General features: G+C 37.8%; 2 protein-coding genes and 1 pseudogene across 2 annotated transcripts in view; 2 read left to right on the forward strand and 1 right to left on the reverse strand.

Annotated features, from left to right (window-relative positions):
* Positions 1–2,633: 2,633 nt before the first annotated feature.
* LOC125269550 lies at positions 2,634–6,767 on the forward strand (annotated as a pseudogene).
* Positions 6,768–9,657: 2,890 nt separating this feature from the next.
* Positions 9,658–27,154, forward strand: part of nckap1l (NCK associated protein 1 like) — a 33,745-nt gene continuing 16,248 nt past the window's right edge. Inside the window, 12 exon segments of the mRNA XM_048192441.1 lie at positions 9,658–9,831; positions 12,955–13,065; positions 14,432–14,524; positions 14,860–14,916; positions 15,002–15,144; positions 16,671–16,761; positions 22,633–22,770; positions 22,924–22,972; positions 23,728–23,884; positions 23,997–24,053; positions 24,293–24,389; positions 24,481–24,590. Of these exon segments, the coding sequence (XP_048048398.1) occupies positions 9,742–9,831; positions 12,955–13,065; positions 14,432–14,524; positions 14,860–14,916; positions 15,002–15,144; positions 16,671–16,761; positions 22,633–22,770; positions 22,924–22,972; positions 23,728–23,884; positions 23,997–24,053; positions 24,293–24,389; positions 24,481–24,590 (1,193 nt within the window). The 5' untranslated portion in view covers positions 9,658–9,741.
* Positions 18,205–22,279, reverse strand: LOC125269552. The gene is made up of 6 exons (XM_048192444.1): positions 22,141–22,279; positions 21,901–22,053; positions 20,860–20,994; positions 20,387–20,523; positions 19,180–19,273; positions 18,205–19,095 (listed from the first exon to the last, which is right to left on the reverse strand). The coding sequence occupies exons 3-6, from the start codon at positions 20,935–20,937 to the stop codon at positions 18,751–18,753; spliced, it is 654 nt and encodes a 217-aa protein (XP_048048401.1). The 5' UTR covers positions 20,938–20,994; positions 21,901–22,053; positions 22,141–22,279; the 3' UTR covers positions 18,205–18,750.

Here is a 27,154-nt window from a genome sequence, read left to right on the forward strand (position 1 = left end):
GTCTGAATTTTTGTGTAGGCTAGTCCACTGGTAGTGTACATAGGAATTTACTTCAAATCTACTTTACTCTTCACCTAACATGTTTTCGCTGTTATACGGTAGGGGGCGCTATTAAGCGTCTTTGACTGTGAAGCTGAGGAAAGAGATGCATAAATAAGAGAAGAAAAGCACACCCTGTCCCGTCTTCTTGTACAAACATACCACACTATCTTTAAAGAATGATGATGTGACTATACATCAGGTGACCTGTAAATGTGAAAAAACCATTGCAATTTTGTGAAATATTCCTTTTTCGAATTGCCTGAAAAGCCACCTCATGTTGTAAAATATTGTAAAAATGTTTTTGCAATATTTAGGAGTTTTTGCGAAATTCACGTGTTTCCATTGAGCATAATTTCAAGACGCAATTACAATTTGCGCAATTTGAAGGGTAATGGAAACACAGCTAGTGAAAATGGTTTGGAACATTTTCGGGCCAGTGGAAGTGGATCTGTTTGCTTCAACAGTGAACCATCCCTGCCCACTGTTTTTTTTCTCTTCCACAGCGATATATACAATCACTCAAATCAAAAAGGGTTCTGTACCTAAAGTGCTCTCAACTCCGTTCAGAGTCCAGGTTATAACTACACTCCAAGCGAGGCAGCTGCAGGAGATTCGCTCCCTTCGCAGTTATTATGCACTGTTAAATCATCTGCTAAATCGATAGGCCTTGCTGCTTACACTATTGTCGCCTGGGAATGCGCTTTGTATATGCGACTCGTTTCTAACCTAACATGGTGTCTTCCTGTTTATAAAGCACCAACATTAGGCCCTTACTGCATGATACTGCATGAGTCCTTATATCATCACGACTGTTGTTATTGCATGGGTTCTGTCCATACGACTTATTTCAGCTAAACGTGTTGTTTCCCTGAATATGAGGCACCTGTTTTGAAGCCCTATCAACTAGTATCAACTGTTCAACTAGGTCCGGTAGGGCCCATCAGTTTGGGTCTTTTGTATTAGTGGGAAGTGACTATTGTTCAAAATACTGTATGTTCTGCTTGTGCAACTTAAACCAAACAGTGTTTTCCTGTTTGTAAAGCACTTCATATGGGCCATTAGCTTGGTTTACGCTAAGCAACCCTTCGATGTGTCATGGCGAGATTTTATACGTTCCCCAGAAGCGTCAGAAGATGCAGTGTTGAAGTGACGGAATTGAAAGGGAACGTCTCTGGTTACTAACGTAACCTCGGTTCCCTGAGATGAGGGAATGAGACCTTGCATCTCATCCAAGGTCTCAGCTCCAAGTCTGATTCTACTCTCACCTCAACAATTCTTTCAGAGTGTGTGCAGGAAATAAAAGCATGGATGCACCATAACTTTTTAAAACTGAATTGTTCTAAAACAGAGGTTCTACTCATTGGCACACCAGCGGCTATTCACAAGGATAGCAATCTTAACTTGATTATGGATGACAGTGTTGTACTTCCATCTGCTCAGGCTCGTAACCTTGGAGTGATTTTTGACACTCATCTGACACTAGACTCTCACATTAAGAGTATCACAAAATCTGCTTTCCATCACCTCAGAAACATTGCTAGAATTAGGCCTTTCCTCACTCCACCTGACGCTGAAAGGCTTATTCATGCATTTGTTACATCCAGGATTGACTACTGTAATGCACTATTCTTTGGTTTACCTGCTAAATCAATCAAACGTCTGCAGTATATCCAGAATTCAGCAGCTCGTCTTCTCACATATACTCCAACACGTCAGCATATCACAGGCGTGCTTTATAGTTTGCATTGGCTTCCAGTCCAGTCACGTATTGCTTTTAAAACTCTCACATTAACATACAAACATGGAACAGCCCCTTCTTATATTTGTGACCTAGTGACCCGCTACACGCCTTCTCTTTCCCTTCGGTCTGCTGACTCTCTTACTCTTCAGCAGCCTCCCTCTAGATTAAAATCTATGGGGGAGAGAGCTTTCTCTGTTGCTGCACCCAGGTTATGGAATGCGCTTCCCGATGCAGTTAGAGATGCTCACACACTAGCCAGTTTTAAGAAGCTGTTAAAGACTCATCTTTTTAAAATTGCTTTTATGGACTGTCAGTAATATTATATTGTGTTGTACTGTAATGATTATTTTAGGATTTACAGTTTTTACTTTGTATTACATTTATTGTAGTTTTTGTATTTGATTTATTTGTAACGCTTTGGGTTCCAGAAAAGCGCATTATAAATAAAATGTATTATTATTATTATTATTATTATTATGCCATGAGCACTATTACTCAGGGTTTGTCGCGAGCTCATGCTTGAATGCCATTGGCCGTTGTAGAATAACGGCGTTGTTCAATGAGGATTCAGTATTTCTCAGTGAAAGGTGTTACCCCAAAAGCGTCAGAAGACACAATGTCTTGTTCCCTCATCTCAGGGAACCGAGGTTACGTTAGTAACCGGAGACGTTTATATAGGATTGGAACATGGCAAAGTATTCTACAATATGGTTGGTTCTTCATATGTCAAACCCTTCTATTATTAGGTAAAGCAAGATCTGCCCAAATCATGGGTTTATTAGTTTGTTGGGTACTCAGTATGTCATGGGGCTATTATATTTAGATAGTTGCCTAGTTTCATTTCCCCCTTTCTTATAGTTGGACATGATTCAGGCACACACTGACTTAGCTCCAAGGTTTGGGGACATTTAGGTTTCAAAAGCTTATAAATGTTATTCCTGCAAGAAAAAGAAATGTTAGTTATAATTAATTAATTGAAAATTCCATCACAATTTCGTTGATAGGAAATGCACGGACATGGTCCTTGTCCTGGTTAAAATTTCTTATTTCTCTGGATTTAAACATTCATGGAAGCATCTGGGATAATGTAAGTACATAAGTCAACAAAATATATAACACTGTTCTAGTGTTTTTTGGTATTTTAATCCAAAAACTTACATATAGTGCCTTTAAATACTGAACCAAATCAGTTTCAACTTACCTTTGCCTTTGGGGTTTCAGATGCCTCACAAAATTGAACATTTTTGATTTTTTTTTACATGTTCAAAGTATTCATAAACTTAACTAGATCGTAAAATATCTGATATTCAGATTCTCAAATATATGTAAGTAAATGTGTTTTAAAAAAGTTTATAATGATCACATTTGTTCGCTAAGTTTAAGGGTTATGCGCTGTCAGAGCTAATGTTGTCAGATTTACAACATTAATTTTTCTTCTTAAAGACATGAAGTTGTGTGGCTGGTGAACAGTGAGAAGAATAGAGTAAACTTTATGATTAACTATACAATGTGCATTTGATGTGGATAAAAAGTCTTCAAATTAAGTTTGAAAGATTTATTATTGCATCTTCCATAGACATTGTGGTTTTTTTTATTATTATTATAAATTGTTTACATTTACGTATGTGTATTTAAATGTCTGAAACATTAAATAGCCTAAACATTATGTGACTGAAAACAGTGAACAGTTATGATGAGCGCGTCCATCTCGGCACAGTTCAGCTCTAATCATACCGCTATATAATGTCATTGAATCATTGAAAAATATAACAGTATGAAAGAATTATAGATCAGGACATAACTTTTAATTTAAATAGAAAATTTAACAATTTCAGTGATGCTTTGGATGAACAATATATAATCAGTGGCTGCAGTGAACTCTTTTGACAGTCTTGGAAACGTTGCACTGTGTCTACAACAATCAGCGAATAGGGGACAGGGAAGAAATTAAATTGTTGAATAAAGTCATTGTTTTTCTTTTTGGTTTTTTTTGGGTTTTTTTGCACATAAAAAGTACTCTCATCACTTAAACATTAAAAGGGATAGTTCAGCCAAACATTATGACATGATTTCCTCACTTTCAAGCCATCCTATATGTATATGACTATCTACTTTCAGATGAACACAATCTGAGATATATGTAAAAATATTCTGGATCTTTCAAGCTTTATAATGGTAGTGAATGGGAGCCTGTTTTGAAGCCCAAAAAATTGCATCCATCCATCATAAATATGATCCATATGGCTCCAGGTGTTTACAACACAGAAGGGTCGGAGGAAGGAGTAAAACAAACAGTGATGTTTATTGATACCAGCAGAGTTTAACAGTTGTGCAGGTGAGTATAACGTAAAGTATTGATGAATGGAGTAATGCAGAGTAGTGATACTGTCCTTCTTGTGATCGCAGGAGTGAAGAGCTTGAATGATGCTGGAGGATTTGGACGCTGGAGACTTGGAACACTCACACACAAATGGAGAAGCACACGAGGGAAACAGGAGACGTTGGAGACAGGTAAGTAGATCGTCTGGAGTCCTTAAGGTAAGCATACAGGTAAGCATGATAGGAACGAGACCGGACTGTGAGTGTGTGTGAGTGTGGGCTTCTTATACTGTGACTGATGAGTGCTGATGGGTAGGGCTGGGTGATATATCGCATGCGATTGTCACGCGCATTTCGTCAGTAAAGCCGGTTCCCTGATTACCGCGAAATCGGCATCACCTGCTTTCAAATGGAGCGGCATTTAATAGACAGAGCCGTAGTTCACTGACAAGCTACGCAATATCGCGTTCATTATCAAAGGCGATTCATCTGCAATAATGAACGCGTTATTGCGTAGCTTGTCAGTGAACTACGGCTCTGTCTATTAAATGCCGCTCCATTTGAAAGTAGGTGATGGCGATTTCGCGGTAATCAGGGAACCGGCTTTACTGACAAAATGCATGTGACAATCGCATGCGATATGTCGCCCAGCCCTACTGATGGGGTGCAGGTGCTGGTGATTAGTACTCTGGTGATTGGGTGCGCTGTGACTGGCTGATGGTGGAGCCTGGCGTGTCTGTGACACCGGGGGGTTAATAAAGGCCTTCTGGAGTGAAGCAATGAGTTTTTGTAACAATATCCATATCAAAATGAGGAAATATCCATAAAATTGGCATAAATAAGTTGGGGCCCATTGGGCTCGGGCTAAAATGCAGGCCTGGCATGTCTGTGACACCAGGGGGTTAATAAAGGCCTTCTGGAGTGAAGCAATGAGTTTTTGTAACAATATCCATATAAAAATGAGGAAATATCCATAAAATTGGCATAAATAAGTTGGGGCCCATTGGGCTCGGGCTAAAATGCAGGGCTCTAGCTCCCACAACCATTCATGAGAGTATAAATGTTCCCACAGGAGAAAGAAGCAAGCAGGGGGAATTACTCCAGGATAAACTACTGAAAAACTATTGTAAATATGGAGTTTAAGGAACCCTGCAGAATGAGAGATGAAGATATAGAGGAACAAACAGGTTGGTGTTTTCCTTCATTATCTTTAATGACTGATGAGGAACATTAAGATGGAACTTGACATAAAATAAATCTAAAACTAGATACTAACCTTAATAGTAAATTGGAATTTGGCTAATTTGGGGCTCCCTGAATTTCTTTTTGTTTCTAATTTGTCCATCTTCAATTGAACCATGGGAATTTAATGTTGATTTTAGATCCAATGGAAGTGACTGAAGACAAACAACATCAGTTTCAAAAGAAGATGGGAAATGAAGATGGAAACACAGTTGTTTCACAGACTGAAAAGAATTTCACCCAAAAACGAGCTGGAAAAACTGGAGTCAAAGGATCTTTCACCTGCACTGAGTGTGGAAGGAGTTTCACACAGAAAGGACACCTTAACATACACATGAGAATTCACACTGGAGAAAAACCGTTCACATGCACTCAGTGTGGAAAGAGTTTTATACGTAAAGGACACCTAAATGTGCACATGAGAATTCACACTGGAGAAAAACCGTTTACATGCACTCAGTGTAGAAAGAGTTTCAAGCACAAAAGCGCTCTCAAAGATCACTCACTCTGGAGTGAAGTCTTTCAGCTGTGATCAGTGTGATAAAACGTTTGTTGGTGCATCAAGCTTAAGACAACATCTTAAAGTTCATACTGGTGTGAAGCCTCACGTTTGTTCATTTTGTGGAAAGAGTTTTTCACAAATGCAAAATTTAAAGGTGCATGAGAGTATTCATACTGGTGTGAGACCTTATATGTGCTTTGACTGTGGGAAGACCTTCACTATATCCAACGACTTAAAAAAACACCAGAGAATTCATACTGGAGAGAAACCATACAAGTGCCCGCACTGTGAAGAGAGTTTTGCTTGGTTAGAATTATTGAAAACACACCAGAGAATTCATACTGGAGAGAAGCCGCACCAGTGCTCTTCATGTGGGAAGAGTTTCACCCAATTATCTAGTCTACGGACTCATGAGAAAAAGCATTGCCCTCTCCTTACGAAAAGGAAGTTTATTCAAGTGTGCTATTAGTATACTTCTTTTAAACTAAAAAAATAAGAAAGTATACTTTCAGTATATTTTTTAAATGCTTCTCAGAAATATACTTAAAATTGCATATCTAAGTCTATTTGGCCTATACTTGTACTCAATCTTTTGATCGAGATATACTTAAAAGTATAATTAAGTATTCCAAGTATACTTGGCTTGTAGTTGTGTTTAATCTTTTGATTGAGTAGCCTATTTAAATATAATTTTAACATAGTTTTACACACAATCTTATAAACAAACATAGATTGAAAATATTGATTTATTCACCTATTCCTATGCCCCATGATGTTTTGCACAAGTTATGGGAATGCTGCGACTGTAAAGAGCTCTTGCCATATATATTCTTGTTATAACATGTCATAACATGATACCGTGAGTATCATCATGTCTGAAAATAAAACATGACAGAAAAATTGTCAGTTCATTCAGTAAAACTGATGGATAAGCTTTATTTGTAGAGCAACCTTATGATTTGAAATTATTTGTTTCAGTCTTTTTGAATGGAAGTTCCCCAAACCTGAAGTGCCACCCATAATTCAAAATGCAGTATAGGCTCGTCAGGGATAAGATGGATAAAGAAAACAGATATGTTCATAATTCTGAGTGTCTGAATCTTTGTGTAGGCTAATCCACTGGTACTGTACATAGGAATTTACTTCAAATGTACTTTATTCTTTCCCTGCTATGATTGAATTTTACAGCAATCCATGTTTTCACTGTTATTCGGTTATGGTAGGGGGCGCTATTATGCATCTTCTGAAAGATTACAGAATCTCCGGATCAAAACACAGGGGAAGAAAAGGCTGAAACAAGTGACAGAAGATTGCACACACAAATGTAAAACATTAAACAACATGTAAATCACAACTGCCTAACGTTAGAGTTTGTTGATGAACTCGATCTACTCCATCTGTGTTTTGAAATCTGCATCATTGTTCTGAATCTGATCCAGGTGTAGTCTTTGACAAAATGCAATTTTCTCAACTTTTTGTTTAAAATGTTGCCTTTCTTTATAAAAAAAACAATGATGCATAAAACTAAAATCAAATGTTTATTAAATTAAAGTACATTTAAAGGTGTATTTCAATGGAGTATAAAAAATTATTACCTACATTGGAACGTATAGTATACTGAAAGTGAAATATAAATAGTTAACTAAAAGTATGATGTTATGTTACCTTAAAGAAAACTTACAAGTATACTTGCAGTATAAAACTACCAAACTAGTACTATTGTTCATGACTACAAGTACTTCAAAGTGTACTTTCATAAACAAGAAAAATACTACTAGTATTAAAATAGAAAACTACTAGTATACTTATAAGTTCACTTGTAGTACAGATGCAGTACAAATGAGAAACGTAGTTGTGAACTAGTTGTGCACTTAAAGTTTACTTTTCACTTATAGTACACTTAAACGTATACATTTATATACTAAAAGTGGGCCACCCAGATTAAAAAAAGTACTTTTCTATAGTGTATTTAAAGTGCTCTATTTTCGTGCACTAATTTTGTACTTAATATACTAAAAATTCTTCTTGAGTGCTTCTTTAGATAATTTTAAGAACATCTAAGTGTACTCAACTGTGCTATTTTGAGATACCATGAAATATGAACTAAAATGTGCTTTTAATATACTATCTCTGTATTTAAAAAATGTATTTAGTTTGTATTTAGTTTAGTATGTACTATAAATTGTAACTTTAAGATTAATAATAATAATAATAATAATAATAATAATAATAATAATGTTTATTTTATATAGCGCCTTTCTACAAACTCAAGGTCGCTGTACAATATTATAACCCAAATGACAACAGACAGGTAAACAATACAAAAACATCAAAGGCATAACACATAACATTATACAATCAGAGGTCAGAGAAGCAAGAAACAAAAAGATAAGTTTTAAGGTAGGTTTTGAAATCATGTATTGATGATAGGTCTCGAATGTGCTTCGGAATGGAGTTCCAGAGTGAGGGGGCAGAGATGTAAAATGCCCAACCACCAAATGATGCGAGTTTGTGACGTGGGATCAACAACAGACCAGTATCAGAAGATCTTAATGTGCGCATAGGAGAGTAGGTTTGAATGAGATCAGAAATATACTGGGGGGCAAGACCATGAAGTGTTTTGAATGTGATGAGGAGTATTTTGTATTGAATTCGGAAACAAACAGGTAGCCAATGGAGTCTGTGTAGAATGGGAGTAATGTGAGAAGATTTCTTTGAATAAGTGAGAACCCTAGCTGCAGAGTTTTGAATGTATTGGAGCTTATTAATTGTTGTGTTTGGTAAACCATAGAAAAGAGAATTACAATAGTCGAGTCTGGAAGTAATGAAGGCATGAACCAGTGTCTCAGCATCATTGGTATGTAAGAAGGGACGTAAACGTGCAATATTGCAGTGGTGAAAGAAGGCAGACTTAGTGAGTGAAGAGATGTGTGGAAGGAAGGAAAGTGATGAGTCGAAGATTATACAAAGGTTTTTAACGGAGGTGGAAGGTTGAACCAAGACTCCTGCAATGTTACGTGCTACAGTTTTCGGTGAACCAACAATTAGTAGATCTGTTTTATCTGTGTTGAGTTTGAGAAAGTTACTGGTCATCCAAGTATTAATATCATGAATACAAGCAGATATGGAGTTGATGAGAGAAGGAGAATTGTGTTGAAAACTAATATAGAGTTGGGTGTCGTCTGCATAGCAGTGGAAGTTGAAGCCATGATGACGGATAATGTTACCTAATGGGAGCATGTAGATGATCAACAGTAAAGTTCCAAGAACAGAACCCTGGGGAACACCGTGAGAAACAGGGGCAGTAGTGGACTTGGCTTGGTAAATAGAGATGTAATGCTGATGTTCAGACAGGTAAGAAATGAACCAGGATAGAGCAGTACCAGAAATACCAAGAGTAGAGAGTCGTGAAATGAGAATACTATGAGAAATTGTGTCAAAAGCAGAGGAAAGATCTAACAGAATTAAAATGCTAATGAAGCCTGAGTCAGTGGCCATAAGGAGGTCATTGACATCCTTGAGAAGTGCTGTCTCAGTGCTGTGGTGAGTGCGAAAGCCAGATTGGAAACATTCGTAGAGGTTGTGAGATGACAAATAACATTGAAGATGAGCAGCAACAACTTTTTCAAGCAGCTTTGAAAGAAATGGAAGGTTCGAGATTGGTCTGTAATTAACCATGTCAGAAGGATCGACACCAGTTTTTTTTAAGACAGGTGTGACAGCTGCAGTTTTTAATTCCAGAGGAACAACACCAGTACTGAGTATTGGTGTCATAAGCAGTGAACAGCGGAAGCTTTGTAAGCACCGCCCTCTCTAATGTTGATTTCACTTCTCCTTGATCTCTGAAGACCACAGTGTTCGTTTCACTGAGGATCATATTATCTGGACTGGGATCATGGCCTACCAATGTAAACTTGCTGAGAAACTTATTATTCTCAATGAACGGGGTCAAGGAGTACTAGTCAGGATGAACCATATTAAAAAGGTGAGAGGAAAATGGCAATATTCACAAACCCGTAAAAAAGACAAATACAGGCAGGGCTGAATTGTGTTTGTTTGAACTTGCAGTGAATATGTGATTGATTCACATCAGGTTGAACTGAATTAACTGAATGATTTGCTTGTTGAATTGTTTGTAGAAACAAACGATGCTCAAATCTCACACTGTTTTTTAATGGTCCAGTTTTGTGTCTGTTTTTATCATTCAGATGAGTTTTAAAAGTACTTTGTATTCATTTTATTAGAGGGCTTTTAAAAGTATAATTTATGTACTGCATTTTGACATGTTTTCAGAAGAAAGTATGTTCTGTCTCAGTTTAGTAGAGAAAGAGGAAGTGCACACAGGAAATGAAGAGGACCTGTCAGGCCTTTCTGTATACCACATCTCTCTCACACATTGCAAACAGGCTGTATTTCCTGTCTGTCTCAGAACGCAGTTATACTGTAGCGCTTCTCAAGAACAAATCCACTGTCAAAACCAATGTCGGGATTTAGTGCAAATGAATAAATGAATAAATCCTCTGAACGACTCTTTAGTGCCTTTGCACTGCCTCTAGTGAGTCATGCCATAAAGGCCAAAGGTTCATCAGACCTCTCTGCTTGACATCCACAGTGAAATGTGCACTTCAGAATCTGACAGGAAGGTTATTAGTTGTTTTTATTTGAGACTTGTAAAAAATGTTTATGTTAAATCCATTCTGTTAACCCAGTTTGTTGTTCATGACTTAATTAGTATGCCATTCATAGGTTTATCTCCCCAAACGTGAAAACATTGAGCCTCCCAGACACCATCTAAACATTGAGAGTATCCACTCAGATCCTTCGATCTCTTTCCAGCTCAGCCTATAGCGAGAGTTTGGGGTGTGGCTACTGTAGCAGGCTTAGAGTTTGGGGTGTGGCTACTGTAGCAGGTGGAGAGTTTGGGGTGTGGCTACTGTAGCAGGAAGAGAGTTTGGGGTGTGGCTACTGTAGCAGGCTTAGAGTTTGGGGTGTGGCTACTGTAGCAGGCTTAGAGTTAGGGGCGTGGCTACTGTAGCAGGCTTAGAGTTAGGGGTGTGGCTACTGTAGCAGGATTAGAGTTTGGGGTGTGGCTACTGTAGCAGGCTTAGAGTTTGGGGTGTGGCTACTGTAGCAGGCTTAGAGTTAGGGGTGTGGCTACTGTAGCAGGTGGAGAGTTTGGGGTGTGGCTACTGTAGCAGGCTTAGAGTTTGGGGTGTGGCTACTGAAGCAGGCTTAGAGTTAGGGGCGTGGCTACTGTAGCAGGCTTAGAGTTAGGGGCGTGGCTACTGTAGCAGGCTTAGAGTTAGGGGCGTGACTACTGTAGCAGGCTTAGAGTTAGGGGCGTGGCTACTGTAGCAGGCTGAGAGTTAGGGCGTGGCTACTGTAGCAGGCTGAGAGATTGAGGTGTGGCTACTGTAGCAGGTGGAGCCAGAGGGTGTTTAGCCGCGGTGGGACAATGACTGATGCGTATAATGGGAAAAGACATTCAGCTTGGGGTACAGGAGTGCAAACCAAAATTTGCTGCATTTAGACTTTCAAAGATTAAACAGTTTATGAACACATCAAAGCAAACAGGGCATTGTGATGCTACTAGATACAATGAACGCTTCAATACCATACAGTTTTATAAGGCTTAGAGTTAGGGGTGTGGCTACTGTAGCAGGCTTAGAGTTTGGGGTGTGGCTACTGTAGCAGGTGGAGAGTTTGGGGTGTGGCTACTGTAGCAGGCTTAGAGTTAGGGGTGTGGCTACTGTAGCAGGCTTAGAGTTAGGGGCGTGGCTACTGTAGCAGGCTTACAGTTTGGGGCGTGGCTACTGTAGCAGACTTAGAGTTAGGGGCATGGCTACTGTGGCAGGCTTAGAGTTAGGGGCATGGCTACTGTAGCAGGCTTAGAGTTAGGGGTGTGGCTACTGTAGCAGGCTTAGAGTTAGGGGTGTGGCTACTGTAGCAGGCTTACAGTTTGGGGCATGGCTACTGTAGCAGGCTTAGAGTTAGGGGTGTGGCTACTGTAGCAGGCTGAGAGATTGGGGTGTGGCTACTGTAGCAGGTGGAGCCAGAGGGTGTTTAGCTGCAGTGGGACAATGACTGATGCGTATAATGGGAAAAGACATTCAGCTTGGGGTACAGGAGTGCAAACCAAAATTTGCTGCATTTAGACTTTCAAAGATTAAACAGTTTATGAACACATCAAAGCAAACAGGGCATTGTGATGCTACTAGGTACAATGAACGCTTCAATACCATACAGTTTTATAAGGTTGTTTAAAAATATCCTTCATTTTTGTAATTCTGCTAGGTGTCACTAATGTCGCAAAAACTACATTGTTCACTTTGTTACATTGTTAACAAGTCCCACTTTTTGAGCATAGACCAGGGACTCAGACCATGATGGTAGTTGAACAAACTCAGGGTTACGGCATTAGTTTTGAGTTGACAAATCCAAACCAATCCAGTCAGGCTTTGTTGGTACCATCACGCTGATCATCAACTTTCTCTGTCAACTCAGGCTTTGATCCTGAGCTAATGAAAGTGTGACATTAGTTGCGAACAACTAATCACATGCCTTGAAACATAGAGAAACTGTGATTCACTTCTCATGAGAGACTCAGCGCAATTCAGTTCTCTCTTTTGCAGAAGATTAAGAGATTGAAGAAAAAGAAGAATATAAATACTTTTACACAGCCAGACAGCGTTGTATTTAAAAATATGTTGCTAATTGGTGACCTTTAATTTGGAGTAAGAGAAACTGGGTGAGTGACTTTATTGCGTCAGTCACTTTGCTCACAGGTGATTGGTCCAATTTCAGTTTGACATCTTTTAGCTAGAACATAACTTGGTTAGTTACTATGGTGATAAATACTGCTAAAAGCTGAGCCACGTTGATGGTGCATAAAAACTAGGTTTGGTGCAAACTAAATTGAAATATAATTAGCTATCCATCTAAACTGGCTTCATGGTAGAGGCCACTGATTATGCTTTGGAGCACAGACTTTAGTTTGGTCTCTTTTTTTAAAAGTACAATAATGAGACATCATTCAAGAATGGAGAAATTATCTCTGTTTTATGTGATTTTGCATTCGGTGTTTTGGCTAATGTATATGTTTTTCTAGGTGTGCACAGACCCAAAGCGAAGACCAGCATACTTTACTGACAAAAGCATGGAGTCTGCCATCAAATACATCAACAGAAAATTTCCCAACATTGACTTCAGGGGTGGAAGTGTGAGTATTCACAGACAAAAACTGATTCATTATTGTCTTTGTCTTTTGCTCAAATGTTAAATAATTATTTTGTTACACTATTTCAATAGTCCACTTTACTACTAACTATAAGTAACTTTGCAACTACATGTCAACTAACACTGTAATTATAAATGTATTACATTAGAGTATTAGTAGACTGTTAGGGTTCGAGTTAGTAGAATAAGGCCTTGTTCACACAGCAGCAGAATACAGCTGTCAGTCCTGCATTTGAGTCCGGTTACGGTTACGTTCACACACAGTTCAGTTATTTATGGGAGTGATGACTGCATTCTATAACCGAACTCACTCCAAATTTTCAGGACTCACAACCGCATTCTCTGAAAACCCGCGCTGTGTAAACAGAACCGAACTGGACAACTAGTTATCCGTCACTCATACAGCGAGAGAACTGCTCTGTGCTGCACAAACGTGGGTCCACCGTGTGTTGTGGATTTTCATGTGTGGTTTCAGGACATTTCGAGACTCCACCTGCAAGTAAATTCATTTGTCAATCCCAGAAGCTGACAGTGAGAATGTAACCTAAGTTGACATGTAGATGCAAAGTTACTTATAGTCAGTACAATGTCTGTTGGGGAGCATAAAATAAAGTGTTAGCAGATATTAAGTCTGCTAGTACTCTAATGACAGCTAGGTCCTCATTATACCTGGTATTAAGATGTGTTTTGGTCGATCGGATCACAAGCGGACGACGCTAAATACAGGTGTAAACGGGGCCTAAAACGCTTTGAGCTTATCCACTTTTGACCACTTCCAGAGGTAGTCGAAAACATATTTGACTGGATTGCTTTCATAGTGTAGAAGCTCATGTGATCGAATGTGTTCGTACAGACACAAAAGACCTCCTACTTTCCGCCTACTGACCTAATGTGTAAACATTACGGGAAGCGCTCTAGCCAGACGGGAGTTAAACTTTTTCGGCTGAAGACCCAAGTTTGGTTTGAAGATGAAAAATGTACCAAGCACAATGTTCTCTCACCGTTCCTGATTTCTAACACACATTCAGGCAGTCTTGCATGTGTCAGAGCAGAAATGAAAGCTGCTGCTCTCTGTGTTATTCTGTCATCTCAGGGTGCATTCATATGTAAATTGTGCAAGCTTATTTTGTCCATTAGATTGAACGATCTGAAAAAAAAACATACATTTCCCCACCCATAGACCCTCCCCTTTGAAGAAACCGATCGACCAAAACACATCTAATTACCAGGTGTAAACGGGGCCCTAGTTGACATGTATTTGCAAGGTTACTTATAGTTAGTAGAATGCCTAAAGTGGACTATCGAAACAGAGCGTTAACACTTTTTTTCATTGCACCATGTTTCTGCAGCAACATCTGAGCAGCATACAAAAGCAGAAGTCAGTCGTTCTGGAGGGCCTGCACAGTCACTACGAGTCCTTCATTGATGTCATGGAGTTCAGGGTAAGAGTGTCAGCTGATCTTTACAAAGTCTTTGTCAAGTAAGCCAAGTTCATTTGGTGGTCATCTTGGTAATATTACTGGCTAAAGCCTTTCCAACAAAAATTACTTTTAAAAGTAACTTTCCCCAACACTGGTGCAAACAGTGTCTACCACTAGATAGACACTAAAGACCAAAATGTCTACTAAATGAATAAATGTAAATGTGTATGAAGTCATAATTTTCGTTAAATAAATCTTTCAGTAGTCTTTGTAGTGAAACATGTTATGTACTGCGACTGATATGATATTCCTGTTTTAGCATCAGCATTTTTAATTTATACATGTTTTGTCTTTAGGACAATGTTTATGAGTTGCTCAACACAATAGATGCCTGCCAGTGCTTCTTCAACATCGTAAGTATGACTCTTGAAGAGAATACAGAACTCAAAAAAAGACAGAGACGGTTTTATATTCATCTGTGATTATAAATGCTTTCAGGCTGTAAATTTTGACTTCACCAAGAACTACCTGGACCTCATCGTCACCTACGCCTCAGTCATTTACATGTTGTCCCGCATTGATGACAAGAAGTTGATTGTGGGAATGTATAACTGTGCATATGAGCTGTCCAATGGAAACAGGTAATATGATCATGTGACTGCACTTTTAGACACAGTGGCTGCATCTGAAATCGCATACTTCCTTACTATATAGTAGGCGAAAAACTATATGTGACATAAGAAGTATGTCCAAATTCACAGAACGCAAAAAGTACCCAGATGACCTGCTTCTTCCGGAAGTGTGCATACGATGGAAACTTTACTATCGCATTAAGCCACGGGAGAGGATTTATGAATGAAGGTAATGGATAATGAGAACATGGAAAATGTAGTACGTACAGATTACATTCATACTTCACACAGAGAAGTGCCTGCAAAGTAATTACGAATTCAAAACAAGTACCTACTCAAGAGAGTATGTGATTTCGGACGCAGCCACAGTGTAACAATCATGTTTTGTGTTCTGAACTTTTAATTTGTATTTCATTGTTTCCTTGTGAATTCTGTTCCTGCTTTCTTTGTTCCCTATTTTCCCCGCTTCTTTTCCATTTCCTACTGTAGCAGCAGTCCTTGTTTGTTGCTATGGTTACTGATTGCTTTGTGCACCTGTTTCTTGTTCAGTTTGTTTTCCCCTGTGTATTTAAGCCCTCAGTTTTGTTCTCCTCATGGTCCAATATTGTCTTTATAGTTTTTTTTAAGTAAATCTGCCGCACTTGTGATCCTCTACTCCTCCTTCCTTGCCTGCACTGTCGCACACAGTGCTTTTGTGCAGTTGCATACACATCAACACACTTTAATAAATGTTCATAAGCATTTTACAGTTTGGTGAATTGGAGGCAAACTCATGTGTTTTCACATAAATTCGTCAGTTTGTGCAATACTTATGAATTTGGGTTAAATATATTGCACATATAATGTAAATATTAATCTAAAATTAGACATGATTTACATATTTACACACATAATCTTTAAATCTTGTCTGAAATCAGTTTAATTTTGAAACAAAACATTTGCCCATTTGATCAATTCCGAAAGTAGTAAATGTGGCTTTTCCTGGTGTCTTTATGTATATGTTTATGTCTCTGTATGACTAAATGACTGTTTGTCTATTCTTACAGTCATTGTGTATAAACATAAATCCAAACACATTTGCATTTAAATGACAAATACATTTGACTTGTATTCAGAGATTATCAAACCCAAGGCATTGTGTTGTATCACTCTGTCATATTTTCACACAGTCACACATTTATGCAGTTAGAGACCTGTTTCACTTCAAGACTAGAAGCAAAAGGCTATTTTTTTTTTTATTCTTGTAGGTATAATATCACTACAATCATTTAAGTACTCTTACAGAATCATATATTGATATTTCTCCTGAATCTTCCCAAAGGGTGTTTGTTTTATATCCATCCATCCAAATACTTGCTTTATCAACTGGTTGTCCATAAATGTTATTGACTTTCTCTGTCAGTTGTGGGAAGCAGCCAACAGTCCTCATGAGGAAAATGGCTCAAAAACAGTGCAAATGCGAAAAGGTTTATGTGTGTTGAAATATATATAATATTATGAAATATGATTTTGTGTGTGATAACTACTGTGTGCAGTGATCCCTCGTACCCTCGACTTGGACAGATGTTCTTAGAGTACGACCATCCCTGGAAAAAACTGTCTGAGGAGTTCGGTCCCCACACCAAGGTCAGTCACATTTACAGACTCTCTCATTTCCATCAAAGCACACACATTTCAATGCTGGTCACAAAATTATTTTTTAATTTTCTTGATTTTGTTTTTATGGTTTTTATGAACATTTTTAATATATTTTTATTTTTATATTTTATGTTTTTAGTTCATTTTAGTAATTTTGTGGTGTGTTTTTGTCACTTTTAATAGTTGTTGGGGTTTTTTAATATATATTTTTGTTTTCATTATTTTAGTATATCTAGTTAAAGCAAAACTTTTGTCATCATTTACTCATTCGCATGAGTTTATTTCTTCTGTTGAACACAAAAGAAGATATTTTAAACAATGTTGGTTACCAGACAGTTGACGGCACCCACTGACTTCCATAGTATTTTTTTTCCAACTATGGAAGTCAATGGGTGCCGTCAACTGTCTGGTAACCAACATTCTTTGAAGGGGACCTATCATGAAAATCTGACTTTTTCTGTGTTTAAAGGATTAGTTCACTTTCAAATAAAATTTTCCTGATAATTTACAGTTTACAATTTTACAAAATTAAATTTCCAATTTAAACTGTCATAAATTTTGAATGCTTTAGAGCACAGACTGAATTTTGATCTCTTTTCGAAGATTATTGCTGAAGTGGAAAAGGTTTTTAAAAAGTTAACTTTAAAAAAAAGTTACAGAATTTTATGTTTATGGTTATGAAAAATACTATTTTCAATTTTTATTTGAAATATATAATTTCAAACATTTTACATTTTACTCTAAAACCGCAAGAAAATCAAAGCATTAAATCTAAACAAGCTGTGTTCCAAATTTGAGCTTGAGCTCAAAAAATTAGTTTGCAGTAAAATTTTGTTTGGACGCAGTACCAAATGTTTTCAACCACTCTTTTCCAATTTCCGAGGAGCACAAGTATGACTATTTTTTAAGGACCATTTAACCTTTTCAAATCATGTGTTCACATAGCAAGTGCCAAAACCTTTACCAAGTTTTGTACCATTGCGATGAAATGGGAAAAAGTTTTTGGTTTTTTTTCAGTCAAAAATGACCGAAGAGCACACTGTAAAAAAGGCAGTGTCAAATTAACACTTAAAGTGTTAATTTTAACACTACTTCGGATCATATATGGTCCCATTCTATTTAGTGTAAAAAGTACACCGTTTGTAGTGTTGAATTTACAGTGTTAAAAAAGCACTATATAGTGCCAAAAAATTACACCATGAGTGTAAAGTTTTACACTTTCTGTGTTGTACTAGTTTTACACTATGGTGCTTTTAACACTTTGAGTGTTGTTTTAATTCATTTGGATTACACTGAAAGTGTTAATAACCAAGTGTCATTTCAGTGTATTTTTACACTGTTTTAGAGTGGTACTGTACATGATCAAACATAAAATCAAGACTCTTTTAGATATAAAAATTCAAGTATTTATTTAACATGATGAAAAGCGGCTTTAAAACATGGCAGAATGTTACTTAATCACATTAATGAGGTGTTGCACAAATTTAAAACTTAAAACACACAAATTCATCAAATTTTGTCATGAAGATTTAAGAACCGATTTGAACAAGATTGCAGTAAGGTACAACATACCAAAAGAAATTAGCAGACCCATATGACATCTGTAAATCAATAGGTTTGTAATAAATGAGTTCATTGACATTGAAGACTTTCAGAGAATCACTGGGTCTTGGATCAATTCTGTAGGAATACAGATGTTTGTCAAAATAAACAGTTTTTAGGCATGATGCCACCAGTAACACGCATTAGTTTCTAACAATGTCTTTGATTTTATAAAACACTGGCAAATCAAGGTTTACTTCACCACAAATAATTAAGGTACTGTAGAACGATATTCAGTTCCATTATACTTCACCCATTTCACTGAGAGAACATTGGTTTGTGGAATATTCTAGGTTTAACAGAAGTCGAGAAAAAAATGTTGTCAATTAAGCTTAACTTAAATGAAGCCCATAACATTTATTTAACCCTAACCAATCATACCAGGCCTTTAATGTCCAAGAAACGGGGAAATTCAGTCAGCACATCAGCGGATCTCCTTGGGTCTTGAATCATCTTGCGACGATACTGAAACGTCTCCCTCATTTTGACCTTCACGGTTTCTACCTCTGATGTATGTTTCATTAGAGAAACAGCTTCTCTACACTGCTCTTCTGTCAGGATAACTTCAGTGCTGGATGAAGCCTCTCTTTCTGCAGTTGGGCCACCACTGAAAGACTGGGGGGAATATCTACGGTTGTCTGATGGTGCACTGTTCCTCTGAATATTCTTTATTTTCCAAGTGAAGAACCCTTGTCCACTTTGAGGATCATAATAATGTTCCTTTGAAAAACAAAAATGTTTTCAGCAATACAAAAGTGACCAACAAACCCATAACTATTTTTCCAAAGAAATATTTTCACTTACATATCCATTCTTTGTGTAGGGATCACGAAGATTTGGAAACAGGGAAACAATTCCTTGGGCATACATTTCTCTAATATGTTTAGGTGGAGATGTGCTGTCAAAATTAAAATGAAGAAACACGTTACATTACATGATCACGCTCTTATTCATACAAATGCTTTTAAACCATTCAAGCACACCAAAAAGAGAATGCGCTGTCTGTGAATGTCTTCACACACACGATGCACAGAAAAACGTGAGCCAGAATAGAGTTCTTACAATAACATACAATATTAGTGCTTGTCTAAATACTATTTTTTGAGCTTCGAAGCTTCGATGGTAATCCACATTGAATATTCGAAGCTTCGGAAGGAGGGGGCTGAACATATTCTTCTCTCTAATAAAAGGCAGTGTAATGAGTACAAGACGATTTCTTGATTTTAATCAATTCTCATTTTTAAGAACCGATATTGATTCTTAAATCCCAAGAATCGATTAGTCTAGTCTGTTTTCAGTTGATGAAGGAGCAGAATATGTAGCACCTCCCATCCAATAAATCGCAATAATCTTTGTACAAAAATATGTTGGCTCGCGTCTGTCTGTTTGCATTTGATTATGTCGAGAACCGTTCATATAATGGTCACGTGGCAGGGTGTGTTGCTGCGGACCCAAGGGAGTGTAATGTCGCAATTGGTCCAATATGGACATGCGAAACGTTCAGAATAAATAAGCTTTTAATAAACTACAGATAAGCTAAATAAACTAACGATTGCTGAAAGCGGCACGGCTCACGCGGGCAGGGCTTATATGCTCAGAGAACGGACAAAAACGGACACTGTATTGCACTATATAGTGATTGTCACATACACTTGTCAAATCTATTTTTCTTTAAAACTAAGTTAACATTCAAATCTTATCAGTTAACAGTTAATGGTCGGTTAATGAGCGTCGGATGTCGGTCATGAAAATTAACATCCCTACTTTGGAAAGACATGAGGGTGAGTAAATAATGACAGAATTTTCATTTTTGGGTGAACTAAACCTTTAAAGATCTAACAGAGCACAGATTTTTATAAAATCTTCATTTGTGTTCTGCTGAAGTCAGACAAACATACAACCTTTAAATTTTCGAGGACTAGAAATAATTTACAATTTCTTGATATTTTAAGTTTTCCATGACCAAGGCAATCCTGGATGTAGAATACAGAATACTTGAATCAAGTGTTACCTATGATTTTCAGTCTTATCTGCAGTAAGAATCTTGATCATCTTCCTCCTGGTGCTGTCAGTCAAGCTTCTGGTTTTTTGGTACTCTCTGATGATTGCATCCCTACCAGGTTTAGCCTGCAGAATTGTTTGGACCAGCTGCAAACAGTTACATAGTACAATCAACAACAACCTCTCAAGAACCATTCTGTTAACATGATTGTGTAGTCACAAAGCTCAGTACATGTGTAAACTCACACAAGACGTATTGAGATCCAATTGTTCTGACCCCATTTGGATGTCGACTTTGCCAGATTCTTTTATTAACTTTTTGTGGTTTAGTATAATTTATTAAAGAGTTAGCAATGTTTCCAAAAAGTTTTGAAATATACTTATGGTGGTAGCCAGGTGGAAAATGACTGTGTGATATATATATATATATATATATATATATATATATATATATATATATATATATATATATATGCAACTCACAATTCTAGCTTCATCTTCGGCTCTCTGCTGCTTTCTTGAAGGGGTTCCGCCACTCAGAATAACTGTCATCAGATTCATAGTTTGCAGTCTCAGAGGAGCTTCCTTCACTGGACACTGCAGGGGTATTTGCTAATTCTATTGAAAAAAAGGTTTCAAAAATTAAGTTGAGACATTATTCAATAACGAAATATAAATTAAAGCACTACAACTTAAATTTGGACTTTCAATATGGTAAAACAATTTTGATTATGCTCAATTTTGAATAAGCTGAAAACTAAATAAACTAAATAAAATAATATAGCACTGATGTCAACTTGTAGGATAATTAATATAAACTTTTTAAGGATTTTAAATTACTGTTAGAGTTAATGACCTTGGCAACATTCATGTGGAGGACTGAAACGCTCATTTATTTAGCATTTATTTAATCTGATTTATTGTCACGTATTGTCACGAAATACAGTGTCCCAATGTGTAGTGAGCCAGCGTCCGTTACTGTCCTTACCAGTGCCCGAATTCGTGTACACGAGCTCGGGTCGGGAGCAAGGGAGCTGATTGAGACGCACCCTGTATTTCTACATTTAATAACATGTTGTATGATAGCAAAGAACGATTTCACCTCGAATGCCAGTGCGCACTAAAATAACGGCTGGAATTGGAAAACTTTTGGGAATTACAGTTTAAGATTTAAAACACTTTTACAATGTTTGCATGAACGTAATTCTCATGTAAGAAAACTTGATAGCAGCGCGGCTGTGTCTGACGCATATATGACGACACGAGACACACGAACAGATATGATTTTCAGTATAAAAACGAAACGAAACTTACACAAACAAAATTCATGTCGTTTACAGCATTAACGTTTCACGACAGAAAATGAAGTAACGTTAGGCCTATACCCGGGGCCTATAACTTTTTAAATGAGTGACGTTATGAGTCACAAAAAAAACGCGTTTCAGTTCTACTTTTACAGACTTCACACAAAGACTAGACAAAGCAATACCGCACTTAACGCTTTCAAAGTAAATATAAAATTACCATTTGACAAATTCTCCAATCTGAGCAGAAAAACGCCCAAATCTGACTGCTTCAGAACTTCCCCAAAGACATCCTCGTCCACTTCAGTTCCAGACTCATCGAAAAGCTTCGCCTCGGCCTGACTGGAGGCGGGAATGCCGAACTTCACGAAGGCTGTGAACAAACCAAAATCCAAGGAACTAAAAATACCCATTACAATGTCAGCACAGGACTAACTACTAATTTATTTTATAAAATTACCTTCATCCAGGAAATCCGAAAGTTTGGAATCGACGTCAGAAACTTAAACTCTGAACTTTAAGGAGCATTCCTGACAAAAACACGCGCAGTTAGTAATTTTCAAATTTGTCCAACTCCATTTATATTTTTTTTACTAATAATGCTGACACAATTTTATTTACTTTTTAATTTTAGAGAGAGAGAGAGAGAACGCAATCACACTTACCGAAAATGGCGTTGTCGACTCATCTTCTTAAAAGGCAACAGTCATATAGGGGCGGAGTCAAGACAAATTGGCTCTTTTTTTTTTTTAACACTTTAAGTGTAAAAATAAAATCACATAATTTAACACCCTGTAACTACACTGAAAAGCAGAACTCATTAGCACTGTAGGTTGTTAATTCAACTCTTTGGGAATTAATAACATTTAACACTGCAATTTTTACACTGCTGATTTTACTGTGCACCAGTGGGTAAAATAAGTGACTGAATAACGCTTTCTGCTGTTGTCAGTCTGTGACAGAGGCTCTTCTCTCGCTGCATATGGTGTATCCACGGAGGAATCTTTCAGCTGACCAGTGGCGCGGCGCTCAACTCCTCTCACTGCTGGCTTCCCCCGCCACCATGCTCACCCCTGCGTGTTGTGACACTGTACGTATGAATGTAGAGATCATCTCAGTTATCAGTTCAGATGCTTTTCACTGGCTTTTTGATTATATCCTGCCTTTGCTGTCCATGATGTATCAGTAAACAGTTGTGCATGTGGCTGTTTGTATGAAGGACTGACACTAAACTTGTTTATAGATGGCTTGTGAGTATCTGTCCATGGAGGCGATGGAGCGCTGGATCCTCAGTGAGTGTCTATGTACATGAAGTCATGCTGGTGCTATTTCAATTCCATCTTCCACTATTTTTCCACACGACTCTTTATTTGAGAGAGCAACTATTTCTGTCGACTAACAAAGTGTGGCAGCATCACTGAGCCTCTGAGAAAGATTGTAATATGACATGAATCTGAATGTAGCCAGAAGGATGTTTTCATTGATAATGAGGTGTTTGAATGGCTGTGTTATTTTCTTAATGTTCTCTGGTTACCCAGCTAACATTCTCAGAACGTTCTAGAAAGGTTCTCTCAAAGTTATGAACAAACATTCTTCCAGTAACGCTAATGGAACGTTCGTTCAAAGTTATCTGATCTTTATAAAACGTTAGCACAAAAACATTATTTATACATCATTCATGGAACAAATGTTACTAATTCAGAACATTCAGAGATTGTAACATTCCCATAATGTTTGATGAATGATAAAATGGAATGTTACCTTAACCTTCACATAACCAAAAAAACAAAGTCAAAGTCAAAACTAGTCATTTTGAACATTCAGACAACATTCACAAATAACATTATCATAACTATATTATTATAACATATCATATGTTATCTACTATCATATCTACTAACTATAAGTAACCTTATCATAACATAATGGAACATTAAAAACGCATTCTTAGAACGTATTTTTGTTAGCTCAGTATGAATGTCTGTACAGCACCAGTGTCTGAATACACCACGCTTGTATTAATGTGTTGTTGTCTTCTGGTTGTCAGTTGGTTTCCTGTTGTGTCATGGCAGTCTAAACAGCAATGCTGGCTCTCAGAGTTTATGGAAGATGGCCCTTCGTAACGGCCTGTACATCACAGTCATCAGAGACGAGGTTCTCAACATACACAAGCTCTCCGAGGAGTTCTTCGACAATCTCAAAGGGTAACACGTGCATACAGCGTCAGTAAATGGATGCTGCTGCACGATTCTGATGTATTCACCTAAGCGTTTCTTATCATGTAAACAGTTTAGTTTTGCATTTTTTTTTTTTCAGGTACAGTAAACGCATTCCTGACATCAAAGAATGTAAAGAGTATGTCATCACTAACTGGTGAGCATCTAAAGTATGAGCTTATTTCAAATGCAGGAATAAAAGATAACATATTTTTGTTAGCTGGGAAGGCATGTGATATTCTTGCACAGACAAAATAAGATTATGCATTACAAAACGTAGAACTCACAGTGGTTATCTTACCAGCATGAAAAGCAGAACGGTTATTCAAACAGCAAACATCCTAAAAAGTGCCTGATGAACAGAGTAAATGTTGACTCGTCTCACTGGTTCTCCAGCGGGGCGTTGCGGAGAGAGAAGCGCAGCTTCCTGAGAAATGCTCTGAAGGAACTGACCAAAGTTTTGGAGGATGAACCTGCACTGCTTGGACCCAAGGTTTCAATCATTCTTTTAATGCTATTTTTTATGTACATGTTTTAGGTCGTACCCAGATCTCTGTGGCTTGAACTCTATTTGGTTTTTCTAGGCTTTATTTGTGTTCATGGCGCTGTCATTTTCCCGTGATGAAGTGCTCTGGCTTGTGCGTCATGCTGACAACATCCCCAAAACCAAGACACCAGAGGATTATGCAGACTCGTAAGTGTCATGTTCATCTGCGCTACAGTGTATGAGCACAACACAACTCAAATTCTGTTAAAGGGTTAGTTCATCCAAAAATGAAAATTCTGTCATTAATTACTCACCCTCATGTCGTTCCAAATGCGTAAGACCTTCGTTCATCTTTGGAACACAAATTAAGATATTTTGGATGAAATCCAAGAGCTCTCTCACCTCCCATAGACTGCAACGTAATCAACACTTTCAAGGCCCAGAAAGGTACTAACGACATCATTAAAACAGTTCATGTGACTTCAGTGCTTCAACCTTATTGTTGTGAAGCGACGAGAATACTTTTTGTGCACCAAAACAAAACAAAAATACGCTGTTCACATTGTCAACACAGTGCAGCGCTTCCGTGTTCTACGTCAGAATGCCAGCTTGGTATTGGCCGACTCTTGCATCAGCATCACACGCATGCGTCATGCTGCTCACGTGTACAGCATCGAAGAGTGATGGTCCCATTTTATATTATTTTGTACATTTTGTTTTTGTGCACAAAAAATATTCTCGTCACTCCACAACATTAAGGTTGAACCACTGCAGTCACATGGACTATTTTCAGATCATCAGTAATGTGACCTGCTCTATTATTTTAAAGTCACTTTGACCCAGAAAGGCATTTTGGGCCAGATTTACTAAATGGGTTAAATGAGACCACAATCCCATAGAATTGCTGATGGGAGTGTAAATTCTGCGGCTGAACTACTGATCAATGAGCAAATTAAAGGGGACCTATAATGCCCCTTTTCACAAGATGTAATATAAGTTTTTGGTGTCCCCAGAATGTGTCTGTGAAGTTTCAGCTCAAAAGATCATTTCAGCCCACAGATCATTTATTATAGCTTGTCAAATTTGCCCCTATTTGAGCAAAAACACGCCATTTTTGTGTGTGTCCCTTTAAATGCAAATGAGCTGCTGCTCCCGCCCCCTTTCCAGAAGAGGGCGGGGCTTTAACAGCTCAACAACAACAAAGCTGGAGAATCTCACGCAGCCAAAATGAGGATTGTCAGTAACGGTGTTCAGCCTTACATTGTTCAAACCGGAGTCGACACTGATGGAGAGACTCAGGAAGAAGTTACAACTTTTAGAATGAAACTGGATGTTTCTGAATGGTTAGTGGATAAATTTATGTAGTTGCTGTGGAGTTGATTCAACTCATCCACTAGCATGTGCCGTCATGTTCATCTTTTGTGCAAATCCAGCGTTGAAATATCTCTCGTTTGTGAAGCAGTCCAGCGTAAAATGACGGCATGACAACAACACTCTACTACAACAACTCTTCCTCTTCTCTAAAGCAGCTCAACATGCCCCCGCCCCTTTTGTTGCATGTTCTCGGGGGCGGAGTTTATGTAAATTTTAGGGTTTGTGATGTCACCAACCTGGGAAGAAGCTCGTTGTAGTCCCTACCAGCGTTTGTTGTAGTCCTTAAACAGAGAATTCTTTAAAAGAAAATATCTTCTTCTGCATCGAACTTTGCAGATGTTGTTTATGCTCAGACAGCAACATTACACACTAACTAAAGTTAAAAAAGTGAAATCATAATCAACCACCCCTTTAAAGAACGCACATGCAGCAGCTCATTTACATAATGACCAGCACAATCTACCAAGAGCAGTGCAGATTACTGTAGGGCCACAAACAAACAGAGCCGCTGATAATCAGGTGCAGGTAATACTTAGAACAAGGCACAAAATGGTTAAGACATGCTTTCTTTGGGCGTTAAATAATGGCACAAATACCAGTAAAACTGACTAGCGCAAACCTTAGTAAATCATGATTTATTTAAAGGTGCCCTAGATTATGTTTTTAAAAGATGTAATATAAGTCTAAGGTGTCCCCTGAATGTGTCTGTGAAGTTTCAGCTCAAAATACCCCATAGATTTTTTTTTATTAATTTTTTTAACTGCCTATTTTGGGGCATCATTATAAACACGCCGATTTTATGCTGCGGCCCCTTTAAATCCCGTGCTCTCCGCCCACAGAGCTCGCGCTTGCCTTAAACAGTGCCTTAATAAAGTTTACACAGCTAATATAACCCTCAAAATGGATCTTTACAAAGTGTTCGTCATGCATGCGTCGGATTATGTGAGTATTGTATACTGTTATATTGTTTACTTCTGATTTTGAATGAGTTTGATAGTGCTCCGTAGCTAACGGCTAATGCTACTCTGTTGGAGAGATTTATAAAGAATGAAGTTGTGTTTATGAATTATACAGACTGCAAGTGTTTAAAAATTAAAATAGCGACGGCTCTCTTGTCTCCGTGAATACAGTAAGAAACGATGGTAACTTTAACCACATTTAACAGTACATTAGCAACATGCTAATGAAACATTTAGAAAGACAATTTACAAATATCACTAAAAATATCATGTTATCATGGATCATGTCAGTTATTATTGCTCCATATGCCATTTTTCGCTATTGTTCTTGCTTGCTTACCTAGTCTGATGATTTGGTTGTGCAGATCCAGACGTTAATACTGGCTGCCCTTGTCTAATGCCTTTTATAATGTTGGAAACATGGGCTGGCATATGCAA

The sequence above is a fragment of the Megalobrama amblycephala genome, linkage group LG6, assembly GCF_018812025.1.
Source record: "Megalobrama amblycephala isolate DHTTF-2021 linkage group LG6, ASM1881202v1, whole genome shotgun sequence".
Classification (NCBI taxonomy): domain Eukaryota; kingdom Metazoa; phylum Chordata; class Actinopteri; order Cypriniformes; family Xenocyprididae; genus Megalobrama; species Megalobrama amblycephala.

Excerpts from the sequence above, each read along its gene's own strand:
- LOC125269552 (XM_048192444.1), bottom strand. The coding sequence starts at position 20,937 with ATGAATCTGATGACAGTTATTCTGAGTGGCGGAACCCCTTCAAGAAAG. Across the intron at positions 20,524-20,859 it reads CCGAAGATGAAGCTAGAATT|CTGGTCCAAACAATTCTGCA; the intron begins GTGAGTTGCATA and ends AACTGTTTGCAG. Across the intron at positions 19,096-19,179 it reads CCTACACAAAGAATGGATAT|GAACATTATTATGATCCTCA; the intron begins GTAAGTGAAAAT and ends TGTTTTTCAAAG.